A 19,723-nucleotide genomic window follows, 5' to 3' on the forward strand; every position below is an offset into this window, starting at 1 on the left:
GAGTTCATCAGAGCTTCACAGGTTGCCACTGGAGTCCTCTTCCATACCTCCATGATGACATCAAGGAGCTGGTGGATTTTAGAGACCTTGAGCTCCTCCACCTTTAGTTTGAGGATGCCCCACAGATGCTGAATAGGGTTTAGGTCTGGAGACATGCTTGGCCAGTCCATTACCTTTACCCTCAGCTGATTTAGCAAGGCCGTGGTCATCTTGGAGGTGTGTATAGGGATGTTATCATGTTGGTATACTGCCCTGCGGCCCAGTCTCCGAAGGGAGGGGATCATGCTCTGATTCAATATGTCACAGTACATGTTGGCATTCATGGTTCCTTCAATGAACTGTAGCTCCTCAGTGCCGGCAGCACTCATGCAGCCCCAGACCATGACACTCCCACCACTATGCTTGACTGTAGGCAAGACTCGCTTGTCTTTGTACTCCTCACCTGGTTGCCGCCACATACGCTTGACACCATCTGAACATAATAAGTTTATCTTGGTCTCATCAGGCCACAAGACATGGTTACAGTAATCCATGTCCTTAGTCTACTTGTCTTCAGCAAATGGTTTGTGGGGTTTTTTGTGCATTATCTTTAAACGAGGCATCCTTCTGAGACAACAGCCATGCAGACCAATTTAATGCAGTGTGTGGCATTTGGTCTGAGCACTGACAGGCTGACCCCCCAACCCTTCAACCTCTGCAGCAATGCTGTCCGCATTCATACATCTATTTCCCAAAGACAACCTCTGGATATGACGCTAAGCATGTGCACCCAACTTCTTTGGTTGGCCATGGCGAGGCCTTTTCTGAGTGGAACCTGTCCCGTTAAACTGCTGTATGGTCTTGGCCACCATGCTGCAGCTCGGTTTCAGGGTCTTGGCAATCTTCTTATAGCCTAGGCCATCTTTATCAAAGTGTAATTTCTTCAGTGTTGTCACATGAAAAGATAAAATAAAATATTTACAAAAATGTGAGGGGTGTATTCACTTTTGTGAGATACTGTATGATGTTCCGTTTTTTGGAAAATAACCCTTCATCTATTATAGTGATCAGGTTGATGTATTTTGGGTCAAATGGCTAAAGATTTTTAGAATGCTAATTGGAAAACAAAGTACATTCCACACACTATGCCTTTTTTTAGCAGATGGGGTCTCAGCTGTGTCAAGCCACTTCTTTTCGGCATAACCACAGTGTAAAGTTAGTTAAGAAGAATCTCCCATTCTCGGTTGACATTTATGAATGTAGGATATTATATTTTAACTTTCTTTTTTTTCTGCTTCCAGCTTGAGGCAGAGAAAAATCAACTGCAGAACCTGGAACAAGAGCACAAGAAACTGTTGGCTCGTCTCGAAGATGAACGTACCAAAAATAAACACGTGGTCCTGATTCTAGTGAAAGAATGTAAACTTTTGTCTAGTAAAATAGTAGAAGAAGCTCAGAGGCTTGAAGATGCAATTTCAAAGTTAGAGTTGGAAAAAAAGAAGGGTGCTGAACTAGAAGAAGCACTGGCTGCTGAAAAACAAATCCGATCACAAATAGAAGCACAGATGGAGGCTCAAATTGAAAAACAACTTTCAGAATTCGACACTGAAAGGGAGCATCTCCGTGCCAAGCTCTCTCGGGAAGAAGCACACACCAAAGAACTACAGGATGAGATAGACAGAATGAAGAAAATTATTGAACAACTGAAGTTGTCAAGAGAAGAGGAAAGTAAAGCAAATATACCACTTCTGCGGAAGAGCAAAGATAAGCACCCTTTACCTGGAAGTTCTGGATCACGATCAGTTTCTTGCCAGGCAAATACATTAGGAGTAGATAGTGACTCTGAAAATAACAGGAAGCCTCCATTGACTATACCAGCCAAACCATCCATAGTCAACCATGTCATAGGAGGTGGCACAAAGATAAATGTTTGCACAAATTCTGCATTTGCGAAGTCAGTGGTAGATAGACAGACCACTCATAATGATGGTCTTCCTACGAATTATAGCAGGACAGAAGAGAATGGCTGCTCTTCAGAAATAACAAGCAGTTCCTCTTTATACCCAAACATTCCATTTTGTACCTCCCCAGCTTCACCAAGTTACTTGTCTAAGTCTATGCAGAGCTTACATTCACCTTGTTTAAATACTACTTTAAATTCAGGTGTTAGTCCTCGCATCCAGGCTGCAAAGTTTAAGTTTCAGGCAAATGCCAATGAGCATGACCAAAATGGAAACACAACTCAGAATCCTCAAACAAGAGATATGTCTCCCAGCAGTCGTGAGAATATGGTTGCAAAACAAATGGCTAGAAATACTGTGACTCAAGTTCTTTCTAGGTTTACAAGTCCTCAGACTGGTGCACAAATAAGACCTGGGTTTTCCCACCCAATTGAAACAGGCACATATCCACCTGTAGCTGGACGTGGTGGTCATTCATCTTTAGCACTAAAATCGGTTTCAAGAGTTGATAGAGGAAACCCCCCACCTATACCTCCAAAAAAGCCTGGACTTTCACAGACTCCACCTGCACCACATCCTCCTTTAAAAACTCCACCAAACATTGGGGGGAAAATTGAACATAAGCCCATAACATCTGCTCCTTCCACTTCAGCACATGGGTTCAGGGTATTAAATGAGGAAACTGTGTCTAAGTCTTCTTCGCCTCAGCTGCCACCAAAACCATCTATAGATATACCTGTGGCATCTGCAGGCTGTGTCATACCAGCCATAGGCACATCACAGGTGGGTGCTTGGCCTTCCCAGTCCCCTGGATGGAAAGAACCTGCATGTTCAGAAAGTTCCCCTGTCATTCCCACAACCATTGCCTGTACCTCCTCCATACACCCTGTTAGTGCCTCATCCTGTAGACCATGTGATTCAGACAGCCTCCTGGTAACAGCATCAGGTAATGGGATATATATCGGCGCTTATGTTTTCTCTGCCAAATGTTACCCTTTTTATTACTTCTGCCTTATCTGTCATTCCTCAAAACAGTCTTTCCATAGCTCATTATATTCTCCTTTCATACATGGGGTATGAGAATCTGTCCTAATATGGCATTTGGTGCAACATGCAAGGAAATCTGACATTAAGAGGCTGCATTTATCTTTCAAATGTTTTGTGCATTTGAAAAAGGATCCTATAAATATAATTTCTTTAAAATTAAAAAATATATATATATATTATAAAGCAGACTGGCATTGTCGCTGAATATGCAAACATTTTTTCTCTATCACTCAGATGAATTTAATTTACTCTTAGGCCGCGTACACATGGTCGGTCCAAACTGATGAAAACGGCCTGAAGTCCAGTTTCATCGGTCCAAACTGACCGTGTGTACGGCCCATCGGTCTGTTGTCCTTTGGACAAAAATGATAGAACTTGCTTTAAAATCGAACCAATGGACCGCTGACCGATAGGTCCAAACCGATGGTTAGTACACAAAAGCATTGGTTCAAAACCCGCTCATGCTCAGAATCAAGTCGACGCATGCTTGGAAGCATTGAACTTTGTTTTTTTCAGCACGTCGTGTGTTTTACGTCACCGCTTTCTGACCCGATCGGATTTTGAACTGATGGTGTGTACGCACATCAGACCATCAGGCCACTTCAGCGGTGAACCGATGAAAACGATCCGTCGGACCATTCTCATCGGTTTGGACCGACCGTGTGTACGCGGCCATAGAGTTAGAAAAGATACGTTAAACTTAGTTTATCAATATCTTTAGTGTTAATGTGGTTTAATATGACAAATGTTGAGTCCCACATTATTTAAGAGCAAAGGGGAATTACATTTAGTGAAAAAAAAAAGTGTACTTGTTCTTACTGTTCTAAAGTGGTAATGGGAATAGCTTGAGCTAGCTTGAGTTAAGGAGCCAGTGTACCCCCTCAATTTTTTTTACCTGATTATACGAATTGACTACTGAATTCTTCATAAACTTGTCCATTCTTTTTCTGTAAGTTAATGCACATAACTGCTCTTTGCCATAATTTTGGAGTAAAGCAATTCTAAAGTTATTGGGTAATATGTCACAAGGTTAGTGCTTGACATATAACTTTGTAGAAATTAGGCTAGGAAGATATGAAATTTTTGACCCAATATTTTGCACAGAAATGCAAGAAGCCAAAAATGCATAATTACATTCACAAGAATGTTTGTAACTGCAATGGGACCATATGATCCATGGTGAGGGAGAAGGGTCAGTAAGGTTTTCTTTGTGTGGTTCCCTATTAATATATTCAGGTAGAATCATTAAGGTAAAGTTGCTGTATGTATAGATAAAGATATTGTGCCAGAGTGCTCTAAACGAATACGTTGTCCAAACTGTTATTTTCCTGGGATTGGTATTGGTATTGGCAATGAATTTTAAAAATAAATCTCCTGACCCCCCTCTGTTTTGTTTTAGCCAGTTGTGGTGCTGACACTCTTGCTTCAATGCTTTGAGTTGCTGAACTGGAACATGTTTGCAGATCAGCATAGTTAGTATAAAAGGCTAGTGGGTCGGCATGTAAGGCAGCCACCATTTCCCCAAAAAATTCTCCATGTTTCTTTTAAAATAGATTTAATTTATGGCTGTGGTATTCTGGGTCCTTTAAAGGAAGCCTGCCATGAAAAACATGGAAGCTGCCATTGCTGAGAACGGTCTCTCTCTGCTCGCTCTCTCTCTCTCTCTTTGAAAATGCTAGTTGCATTGCTATTTTATACTTGTCCTTTTATCTTAAATATTTTTGAATATTATTCACTGGCCCCGAACTATGTAGATCAGGGCTTCTGACTTTACACTCATTTTAAGATTTGCATACTTTTTCTAGGTCAGTGACTTAGTAATTATTGAAGCCCATACAAGGTTCTCAACAATTATGGATAGCTATCTCTGCACTCTCTACTATGTTTTTTTAATAAATAGGGCAAGTCCAAGAAAGTGAAGCCTCGTACACACGACCGAGAAACTCGATGGGTGAAACACATCGAGTTCCTCGTCGAGTTCCTTGTGAAGCCGTTGAGAAACTCGACAAGCCAAGTTTGTCCATTCCCGTCAAGAAAATAGAGAACATGCTCTCTTTTTGGCTCGTCGAGTTTCTCGACAGTTTGCTCGACGAAAATGTACACACGACCAGTTTCCTCGGCATAAAAATATCTCCCAGCAAGTTTCTTGCTGGTTTTTGCCGAGAAACTCGGTCGTGTGTATGAGGCCTAAGGCATGTGATAGGCAACCTGTACTTATCCACTGGCTCACACATTTAATTTCTGCATAAGCAAACAGCAAAATAAGTGGTCCTTTCAGATCTACGTAATGCCATAATACTGTTTACTTTTGGCACTGGGAGCTGAGGTCACAAATATTAAGCTTGTAGGCAAGAAAGCTAGAGGGGTCCATAATATTAAGCTGGACGTAGTTATCAGACATGATGAAAAATATGGTTTAAAGCCTACCATCTGTCTGGTTTCATCCAGTTATTTTACAACTGAATAAACACCAAGCATAGTAGAAGTGTGGATTTTAGGGGATGTTGCAGGATCCCATCTAAGTTAGCTTAATAAAGATGGCTACATTTAGTAGCCCCTGAGCTGGGGCAGCTCAGATGACAAGGTTTGGTGTGGCCTCAAGTGTCCAACTTAAGATTGTTTCATTCAGTCGTATGCTTTATCCCACTGATATGTAATGGCAGACTCGGTTAAAGTGTGAATGAGCTGCTGAATAATTTCTAAGCTACATTTAAGGTTTGTGTTTGGACTAAAGTTGCCTTTTCTTCTTATTCCTAGATTTGCCATTTTCCATCAAACAGTCTTGGCTTACTGTGCTCTGCACTTGTTCATGCAGTTTTGAAAAAAGCAGAACATTCTGCCAATTAGGAGGCCAAGCTTCACATAAAAATTCACAAGCGTTTGCCTTGATAGAAGTTAGGTCAGTAACTGCAACCACTTTCATTATGTAATGATGCCAAAACCGGCTTGATCTGCGACTCTATGGAGCCTTTTGTCATAGTTCCTAGTATTTATTCTTTGTTTGCTTAGGAGTATGTTTTATCGCACTGCTTAAATTTCTGACTACTCAGGATTTTTACATGATCTAAGCTTAAGTGCTTTACAGAACCACTAAACCCAAAATACAAATGGCCTTTTTGGATTTTAACATGTTTGTGTATGTATGTATGTATGTATGTATGTTTGTGTGTATATTGTGTGTGTTTCTGTTCATAGTTTCTCTTTCAATATTTAGGATATGCTTCCGCCTTAGTATTGCAACACAGTGCTTTATCTGCTTCTAAATCTTTTAGAATTCTTTTAAGTCCAATACTAATTGAAAATGATACAATATCTCTGACTGGGAACAATATGATATCCCGCTCCAATAGGACAATGGAAATGGCAAGAATCCAAAATACTAAGTCAAGTTATAGAAACATTTTATTTCAGATAATTTTTACAGTAATTTTGAATAGGTACTTACTAAAAAGACTAAGTAAACATCTAAATTGACTTGGGAGTGTAATGTTATGATTATTTATATACTAGTATTATTTTATATATACAATTCTTTACAGTATGTAAATGACTCGGAAACTAACCACAAGGGTTTTCTCCCCTAATTTGTAGATGACTTGTGGTAAATAGTCACCTTTTTTGGACACTAGAAAACAATTGTTTCTGTCTTTTTAACCTAAGGGCATGATTAGAAACTAGAAAATTATTAGTTTCTAAATCGTCTGCTTCAAATTCGCTCTTTTTACTCTTATTGCTATAAATTGGGCCCTATTCATTGCACGTGTGGATTTCCCTTTTGTTTAAAATTCAAGTTAACATCTCTGTAATGTTTGCCCATTTTATGAAGTTTTGAATGTTACCACCACTGTGCCCAATACCCATTTAAAGAGGGAAAATTATTAGTCTTATCATGGCTTACTATAGAAGAATCTGTCATACTTGCCCTGTGTGTCCATGTAATCTCCAATCTCCATGCCCTGTGTGTCTATGTAATCTCTGTGTACATTCTTTATACTTTGGATATTTTACACATGGAGATGTTAAATATTAAGCATAAAAATTTGATTTAAATATGTCCCCTGTTGCCATCACCAGGACAGTTTTGCAATTTCTCCGAATGTGGAGGGTAAAAGACTTCCAAATCCCAACAATCGTGTGTAAATGTATCTTAATTTCCCTACATTTATCACACTCCAAAGTATACATTTTCTCCACATGCTTTTGTAAAAAGTCCTGGCATTTCATAGCATTGCATTCCCAGTGGATTCATTCAGAGGGGCAAGGGTGAAAACTGATGCAGCTCCTTTACATTTTTAATATACCTGTTGCTGGAAGTGCTCATTCCAGTTAGTTACTAGGGTTAAACAATCCATTTTGATGCTTCAATAAACAATCTCTTAAAATTTAACTATATCATGGACTCAGCCACACTGAAGATATGTGATGTGTGAATGTTGTTTGGTATACATTTAACATACTGAAGCACATTTCACTTGGCCTCCGATAACATACATGGTCTCATGGCTGGCATTAGGAAAAGACAAAACCTTTCTGGAGCTAGGCAGATATTTTTAGAAGCTAGCAGGCAAATATATTCATTGCTGTTTATGCAAAGGAATGAACAAAGCTTACCATGAAAAAGAAAAGCTCTTGTTGATTTTTAAAGAATGTTTTAAATGATCATGGAGAATCTAAAGCTATCCAGACCTTTCCTTGTGACATCTGCATGTTGTCCCTTGTCAAGCTTGAGATAAAATAATCTTAGTTACACAAGGAAGAAGGCTACCTAATTTGTTTGTGAGGTTGAGACTGATGCCAATGATTTACTTTGCATCAAGGTGTTTATGGCCAAATAAAGCCCTACTCTTTGCTTTGCTCTGATGTTTAAACCGTGTTTACGCCTCAGCATGATTTTATGTTGCATATAACTGGAATATCATATACTATCTAAGCCCAAACTCAGTATGAGAAATTGTGGTAACAGAGAACTTGACTTTGTGTACATCTGTGTAGAGAATAGAAATACAGACCTTTACTTAACCACTTAATGACCGAGCCTGTTTTTCAGAGTTTACAAGTTAAAAACAAGTTTTCTGACACCCTAGATAATAAAATGGCAGTCATTGCAATACTTTTTGTCACATTGTATTTGCGCACCGGTCTTACAAGCACACATTTTTTTGGAAAAAAAAGAACTTTTTTTAATTGAAAAATAAGACAACAGTAAGGTTAGCCCAATTTTTTTTATATTGTGAAAGATAATGTTACACCGAGTAAATTGATACCCAACATGTCACGCTTAAAAATTGTGCCTGCTCATGGAATGGCGTCAAACTTTTACCCTTTGAGTTACAGAGGAGGTCTAGGGGTAGAATTATTGCTCTCGCTCTGATGATCGTGGCAATACCTCACATGTGGTTTGAACACCATCCGCCGCATAGACCACTTTTATCTTGTAGCGGACCGCCTGCTGAAGAAGAGGATACCGGGTTATGGTAGCTAGCTGCTACCATAACAACGGTATTCCTCTTTAAACAGAGGATGTAAAACTGCGACAGGCGGTCCATAAGTGGTTAAAGTGGAAGTAAACCCTCCTATTATTTTCAGCCAAGGGAGCGCCATCTTGGCCTCTGTTTAATCTTCAACTGCCATGATACTGCACATGTGATCAGTTATGACACCAGCCTTTGGAGGGTTTGACAGTTTGGTTGAGAGCACAACCAATGTGACAGCTACATTTTTGTCACATGCCAGGAATGTAACTGTTTTTTGAAACTGTTAAATTGATGGGTTTACTTCTGCTTTAAAGCAATCCAATACCGAAAGAAGTATGCAGGTTGTTGTTGCTGACCTTTGCTTATGATAATGCTAGCTGATCATCTGTCAGACAGATCCAATAGCTTCAGTACTTTCTGATAATATGATAATGCTAGTTGATTATGCTGCCAGACTGATCTAAAAGCTTCAGTACTTTCTGAGTCATTGCTCTGAAACGAGCATGCAGATCAGAAGTTCTGACTTGCCACTTCATTGGCTTGTGCCTCTTACTTCATATTCTAGGTCTGTGACTCAATAGTATCAAAGGAGGTTACAGCCAGGTAACTAAATTATTCAAAAGTAGGGTCAGAAATTAGAGCTACCAAACCTCTTTGCAATGTTCAAGGGAGAATGTTATGAAGTATTCCATTGCAACCCTAGAGAATTTAGTGAGCAATTACTTGCAGTATGAGCCAATCAAATTTTAGTTTGAGTAGTTTATTGCACTGATTTAAAGAGTATCTAGCCCAAAAACAAAAGTGTAATTATTATATTGCACCTTACCAGTCTATGGTGAGCTGGCTGCATTTTATATATATATATATATATATATATATATATATATATATATATATATATATATATATATATATACAGTACAGACCAAAAGTTTGGACACACCTTCTCATTCAAAGAGTTTTCTTTATTTTCATGACTATGAAAATTGTAGATTCACACTGAAGGCATCAAAACTATGAATTAACACATGTGGAATTATACATAACAAAAAACAACTGAAAATATATTTCATATTCTAGGTTCTTCAAAGTAGCCACCTTTTGCTTTAATTACTGCTTGGCACACTCTTGGCTTTCTCTTGATGAGCTTCAAGAGGTAGTCACCTGGCGCAGCAACCCATCACTCTCCTTCTTGGTCAAATAGCCCTTACACAGCCTGGAGGTGTGTTTGGGGTCATTGTCCTGGTGAAAAATAAATGATGGTCCAACTAAACGCAAACCGGATGGAATAGCATGCCGCTGCAAGATGCTGTGGTAGCCATGCTGGTTCAGTATGCCTTCAATTTTGAATAAATCCCTGACAGTGTCACCAGCAAAGCACCCCCACACCATCACACCTCCCCCATGCTTCACGGTGGGAACCAGGCATGTAGAGTCCATCCGTTCACCTTTTCTGTGTCACACAAAGACACGGGGGTTGGAACCAAAGATCTCAAGTTTGGACTCATCAGACCAAAGCACAGATTTCCACTGGTCTAATGTCCATTCCTTGTGTTCTTTAGCCCAAACAAGTCTCTTCTGCTTGTTGCCTTTCTTTAGCAGTGGTTTCCTAGCAGATATTCTACCATGAAGGCCTGATTCACACAGTCTCCTCTTCACAGTTCTAGAGATGTGTCTGCTGCAAAAGGTGGCTACTTTGAAGAACCTAGAATATGAAAAATATTTTCAGTTGTTTCACACTTTTTTGTTATGTATAATTCCACATGTGTTAATTCATCGTTTTGATGCCTTCAGTGTGAATCTACAATTGTCATAGTCATGAAAATAAAGAAAACTCTTTGACAGTACAAACTTTTGGTCTGTACTGTATATGTAAAGCGTTTTTCCCCTTTTATTTTCACATGATAGTCCTGTAAAAAAAAAAAAAAAAACAATTCTGGTTCTGTCCCCTCATGTTTGTGTCTTAATTCTCCATTGTATCTATGGGGACAGCCATGGTGGTCACACAGGCTGGACATCAAACATGTCTGTCTTTGTTCATCTCCATTACATGATGGATTGATGAGACTGATTGTTCACATAATAAAGATAAGGTTCTTTGTGCTTTCCTGTAAGCTCACAGGAAGTGGCAAAGATACCATGTTTCTGGTAAGATACACTTTAGATAAACCTGTTGTACAAATATGGCCTGTGTGTTTGTGTGTACACGTGTCAGAGCTTAAACGTTGCCACATTAATATAAAAAGAAAATTGTATTTTAGGTTTAGTGGTTGTTTGGATTAATACAATTTGCAAGCAGTTCACAGATTTTTTTTTTCTACTCATTAATTTTTATTTCAGTTGAATTGCAGCAGCTCCAAAAACAGACATTCAGTCATCTGACTATATTTTGCTTTACAGATGATCCATTTTTCGTTTTTTTATTTCAAGCATGATGCATTTCAGTTATTGGTTAATTTAAGCTCATAGATTTTCATACCCCATGACATTTTTTCATATTAAACTGCAATTATTTTCTTCAAATTGTAAAACCACTGTCTTTGCCTCCTTTAAAATGCAATAATTTATCTTCTGACTGTGATTTGGCTTGGAAGTAGGGTCAAAAGATTGAGGTATTGATTTTGGCTCTCAAATTAACCATCTCCACATTCTGAAGCTGATGCCAGAAGCTGTTCTTCTGCCCCGTTCCATTTTCCATTGCTGCATGCTTTTCCGGCTTATGCAAATGCTTCACCGATAATTTTTTTTTGTATTTAAAAATCTTTCTTTTGCTTCTAATAATTCACAACTGTCTTGTATGATAAATTATACCAGTGTAACGTGGACACACTTTCTTTGCTGGTAAGCTTTTTAGATGTGCTTTTTGGCTAATTGATTTTTTTAATATGTTATATTTGATTAGTTTATGCATTGTTTTATTTTATTTGTGAGAAAATCAGATGTAGAAGCTGCTTTATGGTTTTGAATAATGCATATTGTAATGAATTCTAATGTTAGGTGTTTACCTTTTGTTTTACAAAGATATGGTCATTTTAAAAATCATCTTATTTAAAGGCTAAACTTTTTCTTTCTTTTTTTATATAGATTTGGATAGAGAAAGGACGGGGTAGAACCTCTGCAATGTTTGTATTGTGATTTGTGTCTCTGCTAGAGAGAGCCAATCCCTCTATTTGTCCTGATCCTGAAGGTCCTTGAAACTGGGACTGGATGTGATGGAAAATCTAAGAGCAATAGAGGGTACATCTTACAGGAGAGACGCTTGTGCTGATGGCAGCTGATGGGTTTCCCTCATTATGGAGAGTTTTACTCTCAATTGCTTTTGTGTCTACAGGAAATTAAATCTCCACAATGGGACACAAATGACAAAAAGTAATGGGCGTTTTAACTATCCCTTCTCTATCCAAAGTGCTAAAAAAAATTGTGGCCTTAGATATATGTTAAAGGGAAACTGCCATAAAGGATGTTATCAATCAAAACATAATCTGCCCTATAGCTCTGAAGGCTATCATTGAACAGGAAATTGCGCCAACTCTGTGGCAGAGCACACTTTTAAAGCATCATGCAGGATGTCATGCCCTGCTCTGAAATTAGTGCTTAAAGCTGATCCCCATGTTTTAATCAAGGTAAAATTGTTGGTTTGGACCAACTTGGTTGGACAGTGAGGCGGGACAGATTACATCACTATATCCAACTCAGCCATTCAGAGGAAGCTTTGTATTTATCCACAGAATACAAAGCTCTCTATTAAAAGTGTTTAGCCCAGCTCGATTCTGTTTTTGGGAGAAGGACAGGAAGTTCCTGGTACATAGAGCTATACACTGTATTTAGCTGAGACTACATACAGTTTATACAGCAGGCACATTTGGACCAGCTCGGTACAACCAAACTATTTAACCCTCACTCAGACATGGGAGATCAGCTCTAAACCATCCTGACAGGTTCACTTTAAGTGCAATTTAGCAGATTTGTATAATCTGCATGTAAAACCTTAGTGACTAATTCACCAAGCTCACATTATTTCCTCTCATGGTTACTGATTCATACATTTTTTTTCTCTTGCAGTCTTTTGGCTCTTTTAGAGTTCACAAATTATTTGGCAGCTTGTTCACTAAAATTTCCAGAATCCACAATTATTCTCCTAAGGCGGTTGCTAAAAATAACTGAATGGGCAAAATTTACTAACTGATTAAAACAAATTGCATTTAGTAGTACAATCAATCAACCACCTTCTGGTTTTATAGTTTATTTGCTCAGTATCTGCCATGCAGTGTGTAAAGTGTTGCTGACATTGTGCAGTTGAAAATCAGTATCTCCAGCTCTGAACAATCTAAAACGTGTGTGTTTGTATGTAGTTTACTGCATGACACTATTTACAGTTTATCTCCTATGCCCTTGATATTAGTTGTCTTCACTGCATGGCGGTCATACTCAGCCACCTCAAATGTTAGTATTTCTATGAAACCTTTAAGGGGCAATCCAGCCAATGCACACAATAACATTCGATGGCCTTGAGTTAGAGCTGAACGTCAAACAAATACTGTTATAAAAGGCACATATTCATGCAGCTCTGTATATAGATGGATAGGTAAATATAGGTTAAACATTAAAGTGTTGTAAATATAATAATTTTACGTGGTATCGGTCCCTGTACAGCAGAGCACAGAATAGGAGAGGAAAAAACAGCACATGGAGCTAGTTCTGCTGTGCTCATGTGTTAACACAGAGAGTGCTGATAGGCTCAACTCTATGATGCCCTACTTTATCCTCCTCTCTGTTTGCTGCTTCTTCTTGACTGCCTATTCATAGGCAGGGTGCAGGAACACCTAGTTGTACTACTTAACTGCAGCAAGGAGAGTCCTCAGCCCTGTCAAACAGGGTTGGATGGGTAAAAATACAAATTTCTAGGCAGGTAAAACCTATTATTAAGGCTCCATGCACACAGGACGCTCAAAAAAGTTGTTCTGGATGTTGGATTGCTGGCAGGAATACGTTGCTTTAAAAACGTGATTTTATCAGTGTTTTCCATTGGCGTCAATGCACGTTTAGCCACGCTAGCTTTTAGCTGCGTTTCTCCGCCTCTATTCAAAATCAAGGTTCCCTGTGAGAGCCCATTGATTTGAATATAAGTCACACCAGAAGTCGGATCATGATGATCCAACTTGCGGTGCAACTTGCGTGCTGAGGATGAAGGGGAACCCCTACCAAAATGAAAAAAACTTGGCGTGGGGTTCCCCCCTCGGGCGATGCCAGACCCTTTGGTGTCGAGTCCAGACCAAACCCTTAGCTGAGCACGCAGCCCGGCACGTCAGGGTAGGGGGGACGAGCAAGTGCCCCCCTCCTGGACCATACCAAGCCACATTCCCTCAACATGGGGGGTGGGTGCTTTTGCACCCCCCACCCCAAAGCATCTTGTCCCCATGTTGATGAGGACAAGGGCCTCTTCTCGACAACCCCTACCCCTATTGTACCCCTACGCTTACTTAAAAAAAGTGATAAAAATAAACACAGTACACAGGTTTTTAAAGTATTTTATTAAGGCAGCTCCAGTGTCTCTTCTGATTCCTTATCCCCTAAGGAGGTGGGGGTTCCCCTTTATCCTCCGCACACAAATTACACCGCAAGTCAGATCATCATGATCCGACTTCTGGTGCGACTTCTATTCAAATCAATGGGCTCCCAAAGGGAACCATTGATTTTGAATATAGACAGAGAAATTCCTGACAAGGCTTAACGCTCTGTTTATAACGTTTACCCACGTTTAACAGCTTTTATTGGCATCTGACATTTTCAGGACTGTTCTTGAACGCGATTTTAGGGAGTTCAGACAACAGCCCATAAATGTCCAAAAAGGTACATGTGTGCATGGACACATAGGATAACATAGAGGGGAGTTTATGGGCTGTTAAAAAAAACGCTCACACTCCCTATGAGCTTCAGTGTGCACGGAGCCTAACAGATATGTAAAGATTTTATCTGTCTTCCTCGAGTTCAGCTTTAGATCCAAACTAGTAATGTTCACTTTGTGTTTGTGTTGCTTGGGCATTACCCTTAGTGCATATGTTATAAATTCCTTAAGTAAATTTTAGCCCAAAGTATAATCAAGTTTAAGTTTATTCAGGTTAGCATTTAGTCACCTAACCAATATGCATAATACAAATAATTAGTGCTATGCACGCAGTATATTATTTATTTATTTAAAACAGTATAAAAACATCAAATGCATGTTTAATCTTTATGCATCCCTTAATCTTTAATAGGTTTTCCCTGAAAATTACACTGTTAAAATGTCAGTATTAAATGACAATACTATGAATAAGTTTTATGAATAATTCCAGACCCTGTTAACTATTAGGAATTTATGATTTTTATTTTTTCAGTGTTACTTGTGGATCTTTATCTCCCTTATCATATATTACTTTGACTCACAGGCTGGTCTCCCTCCCTAACTTCTATACTAACAAGCGGTGGACCTGTTCCCCTGGGAGACAGGTCCACCCTTCTTCACCAAGCTGCTGCCCAGGGAAATGTCACTTTATTGTCAATGCTGCTTAATGAAGAAGGACTGGATATAAATAACTTATGTAAAGATGGCTATACTGCCTTGTATTCTGCTGCTGCTAATGGACATTCAGGTAAGATGTTAACTATTATTAATGTGCAATTTTTTCTTCTTTCTAAATGTATCTTGTATGTTGTGCTTGAGATTTGTGCTGACTGGAAGCACCCTTCTGGGTCAACTATGCAGCTGTTGACACTGGGATGGATAACAAGAAGCCCCTTCTTGCTACGAAGATACCAATGTGAATATCTTGTGTGCCAGGTTGAAAAGGGGCAACTATTTTCTCAGTGAAATAGGTGCTTTCTTCCCACCTGTATATACTATTGGAAGATATAGACAAAGGTTTAGCAGGCTGACTGCAATTAGAAGAACGCTGTTAAATCTCACTGGCGATCTCTTCCCCTCATTGCTTCCATTTATCTTTAATTTAGTATTAGCCTTAGTGACATCACTGATGAGTCCATTGCGTCCATATGTTGAGGAGAAGCACTGTAGATTTCTTGGGCAGCTACATAAGGCTTCAGTTGTCAATTATGCCAAACACAGCGAAAAAGATTTCTGTAGTACATAGTTCTATTAAGATGCTTTGCACAAGGCACAACAATAAACAGCCAGGCATACAATATATGCACACAATGAGACCACTGCTTATAGTCAATGAACCGTATAAGCTGCTAGCTGGAGGCAGTTCTGGCTTGTCTAAAAAAGGTTTTAATGGAGATGGTGCTCAGACAGCCACTTAAATTCCTTAGAAGGTTGCAGCTAGCTGGTAAGTGGGGGGCTAGTGACTCTATATTGTGAATGTTCAGGCCTTGGCTGATGCAAACTTTGGCTGCAAGGGGTTAAAAAATAGGGGTTAAAAAATTCAAACAAAAAATACTGAAGTGACACCTTGAAGAGGTTTCACTTCAGTATTTTTTGTTTGAATTTTTTAACCCCTATTTTGTTTTTTGGCCTGCTGGCAGTTCTGTTTGCTATGTTGTTGCCCACCTCTCAGTTTATTGCTTGGGTACGTTCCATGGTCTAAGATTACAAGTCTTATGACCTTTTCTGTAGGATTAAGATAATAGTGATTTTGGCTTACCTGTAAATACCTTATCCTGGAGTATGGTACAGGACATAGACCCCTCCCTTCTTTGTCTTGAGCACTGCTTATTGCTGCCTAAAACACTGGAGTTTCATGGAGTGGGTGGGGATATATGATGCATCGGTGGGACAGAAAATGCCATGTAAATGCATATAAAATCAGTAATGCTTAATTTTTATAAATTTTGTGCAACACAGTGCACAGATGTGAATGACCTGATTGAACTCAATAGGGTTTGTTTGCTAAAACTGGAGAGTGCAAAATCTGGTGCATAGAAACCAATTAGCTTCCATTTTTTTTTTTGTGTCACAGCCTAATTGAACCAGCTGAACTTAGAAGCTGATTTCTACCAAGCACAGCTGCCCCAGATTTTGCACGCTCCAGTTTTAGTAAATTAACCCAAATGTATTTTTGTGACGCGTGTTTTTATGTGTTACAAAATGCACATAAAAATGCAATGGTGTGAAGCAGGCCTACATTTTTAAAGCCTAAAGCCTCGTACACACGATCGGATTTTCCGCAGGCAAAGCGTCAGACTTTTGTCCGAAGGGTGTGTGCCTGGATTTTGTCTTGCATACAAACGGCACATAATTGTCGGGAAACAAACACAAACGTAGTGACGTACTTACGTGGTTTTTCAGTTCTTTAGCGCCACCCTTTGGGCACCTTCTGCTAATGTTGTGTTTGGTGAGCATTGCTTCCGAGCATGCATGTTTGTACTTTGGACTTTTGTCCGATGTACTTGTGTACACATGATCGGAAAATCTGACAACAGACCGTTGTTCACGAAAATGTTTAAAGCCTGACAACAATTGTCAGATGGAGCGTACAAATGGTCGGATTTTCGGCCAACAGTCTGTCAACACACAATTCCCGTCGGAAAATCCGATCGTGTGTACAACGCTTAAGTCTTGCCATAAACAAAAATAATAAAAATCACCACAATGGACATTACTTAACCTTATTAAGATGTGTGCCTTGTGCTCCTGTGTCCTCCTTTCACCTAAAGCTTCCTCCTCCAATGCCCACCTCCACCGAACTAATCCTTTAGTGCAACAGTGGTTAATAAAACTAAGAGGCTGTGACATGCACTAATCAAGAGTACCCGACTGTGCCCAACTTTCTTGCCCAGCTCATCCATTCCTAGAAACTGGTCCTACCTCTTCCATGAATGAAACCTGATCTATAAAGATGGGCGAATGAGTGAAAAGCCTGCCTTCCCATTCATAGATCATGTTTCATTCATAGAAGTTGTAGTAATGACTTGGGGGGGGGGGGGGTGGCATCAGAAGAGGAATATTTAGGCAAAAGGAGGACACAGCAGCACAAGGAACACATCTCACTGAAGGTGTGCAATGTCCCCTGTGCTGATATTTTTTTAGTTGTAGGTGAAGTTAGGCTTTAACTTAAAGTTAGGACATGTACGGCAGATTCAATACAGTTTCCTGGTTGTAGTTTCTTTAAGAACTACCTGCGCCTAAGCAAGCATTTGCTCCAGTGTCGGTAGCATTGCAAATTCAGGAAGTTCTTACTAACACTACTTTAAGAAACTGTCATTATGGTAGTGACAAATTCCTAAAGAATTACTGTCAGTTCTCAGATTAGAAAACTGGCGGTAAGTCAGACCAGCTCTCAGCTGGTGTACAAAGGTGTGTCAGTGCTCAGAGTGGGACGTTCTTGTGGTGGGAAGCTGTCATGTATGTGACAGCTTCCCGCACATAGTTGTTTCCCCCAACTCATTTAGATGTCGGCTGAGAGATTACTTGGCTGAAAGCTAAATGTAAGCAAAAGCGCTAGGGATACAGCTGATGTCAATACCCATATTTGAGAAATGGCTCATAACTGCGCGTCTGATAGGGAACTTTACTTTTAATTGACAGTGAAGGGCAGTGAGGCTCAGCTCATCCCCTGTATAAAACTCGTTGTCCATGCACTTGTCAGTGTGATCAGCACATTGCCCGGGAACAGCAGGACTGAATGCACTGAGGAAAGAGTGATACTCCTTCCCCAGTGCAGATGTGGACACATTCATGTACCTGCCTGTGACACCCTGTGACAAACTTTCTACGACACCTTTTTTGAATTCTTCTGGTAGTGTTCAAATCTAGTTTACAACTTATGAGATATCTGCCAACACAGTACAGATAGGATTAATTATTATATATAAACACAGCTCCCCAACTGGTCAAAAACAAAGAGAACCTGCAGGATTTTACATTTCTTATCTAGAAAGCTATGCTTTTTTTAATGCTATGCCAGTGGGGACATGTATAAAGTATGTGTTATCCCAATTTGGGTGCAAATACACTTTAATGAATCTAACCTAAAATGGTTTCTAAATGTTTGTCTTTCTACTGTATCTTTCTGTTCTAAACTTATCTTAAAGCGGAACTAAACCCTCCTATACTTTACAACCAAGGAAGCTGCTATCTTATCCTCTGATCTACAGTTGTCATTGTGCTGCCCATGTGATCAGCTATGACCCCAGCCATTTAATGGTTTGTGTTAGAAATTCGGTATAAAGCCCTATAGGACAGATAGTGCACAGTCCACATGGGCTTTGCTGTTAAACTGCAGGAAACGGGAACTTTAGGGAAAAGTCATAGAGTATACCATAGATGCAGCTACAAACTTATTAACACTGCCATCTACCGTTTGAAGAATATATATCTACTGAATACTGGTGAACAGTAGTTGTTGCACAAAATACAATTCTGTATTCCAACACCCCCACTCAACAACTACTCGTTATATTATTCCCATTTCAGATATCAGTTCTATAAATCTGTTTCTTGTAAGTGGTTTTGTCAAAGAATCTGATCCATTTTTGTTTAGCTCTAGTTTTAAATTCACCTGAGCAACATAGGACAGACATTTGACTGGGATGCCTCCATTGCTCCTGGTGGATTTCCTAATTGAAGCCTCTTGTGGCCTGGTTTCTTCTTTTACAGCATTTCGATTATCTGCCTTAATTTCTATTTCTGTATCACTTTGTTGCTTATCTTCATGTGACATTGATGTGGAATTTCCCTTAGTTTGAAGCATTTGTGTTAGTTCATGAAATGTTGAACACACTGAATTTTCATCAACAATTACACTTCTACTGATGGCTACCTTCTTTGTGTCTTGGTGTAGAATTATGTATCCCTCATGATATTCATTTTACCCCTAAACCTTCCTTTGCACAAGCATCCCATTTTGTATGCTTTTCTTTTGGGATGTGCACACAGGCTTTGCTTCCAATTTCTTTTAGATGGTTCAAATTCGGGGCTTTTCCCTTCCACAGTTCATATGGCGTTAAAATTTACCTTTAGATATCCTTTAATGCTTTCTGCTTTACTCTTATATTCATCCACAAGCTTGCTCGTAACATGTTCCAATGTCAGTTCATTATCTGGACATGCATTAGGGCTGTGAGAAGTGTTTCATAACCTTCTGGTAAACCACTTAGTAATACTGCTGCGATATGAAAATCTTTTATTTCTTCTCCTATACCTCTTAGGCCATGTAACTGAAACCATTATATTGTTGGATTTAGTTCCACTTTAATTAAGGTAAAAGTTGTAAAGTATTTAATGGTTTTGACTATAAGCTTTTATATAACTACATATCTAAT

The 19,723-nt window shown here is 39.3% G+C and overlaps 1 protein-coding gene across 2 annotated transcripts in view; it reads left to right on the forward strand.

The window, feature by feature from the left end:
- Positions 1–19,723, forward strand: part of CTTNBP2 (cortactin binding protein 2) — a 124,522-nt gene that overhangs the window by 54,315 nt on the left and 50,484 nt on the right. For both annotated transcript variants that reach the window (XM_040343758.1, XM_040343759.1), the window contains exons 4-5: positions 1,281–2,886; positions 14,890–15,093. In XM_040343758.1, the coding sequence (XP_040199692.1) occupies positions 1,281–2,886; positions 14,890–15,093 (1,810 nt within the window). The remainder of the gene's footprint in view (positions 1–1,280; positions 2,887–14,889; positions 15,094–19,723) is intronic.

This window comes from Rana temporaria, chromosome 3, assembly GCF_905171775.1.
Source record: "Rana temporaria chromosome 3, aRanTem1.1, whole genome shotgun sequence".
NCBI lineage: Eukaryota > Metazoa > Chordata > Amphibia > Anura > Ranidae > Rana > Rana temporaria.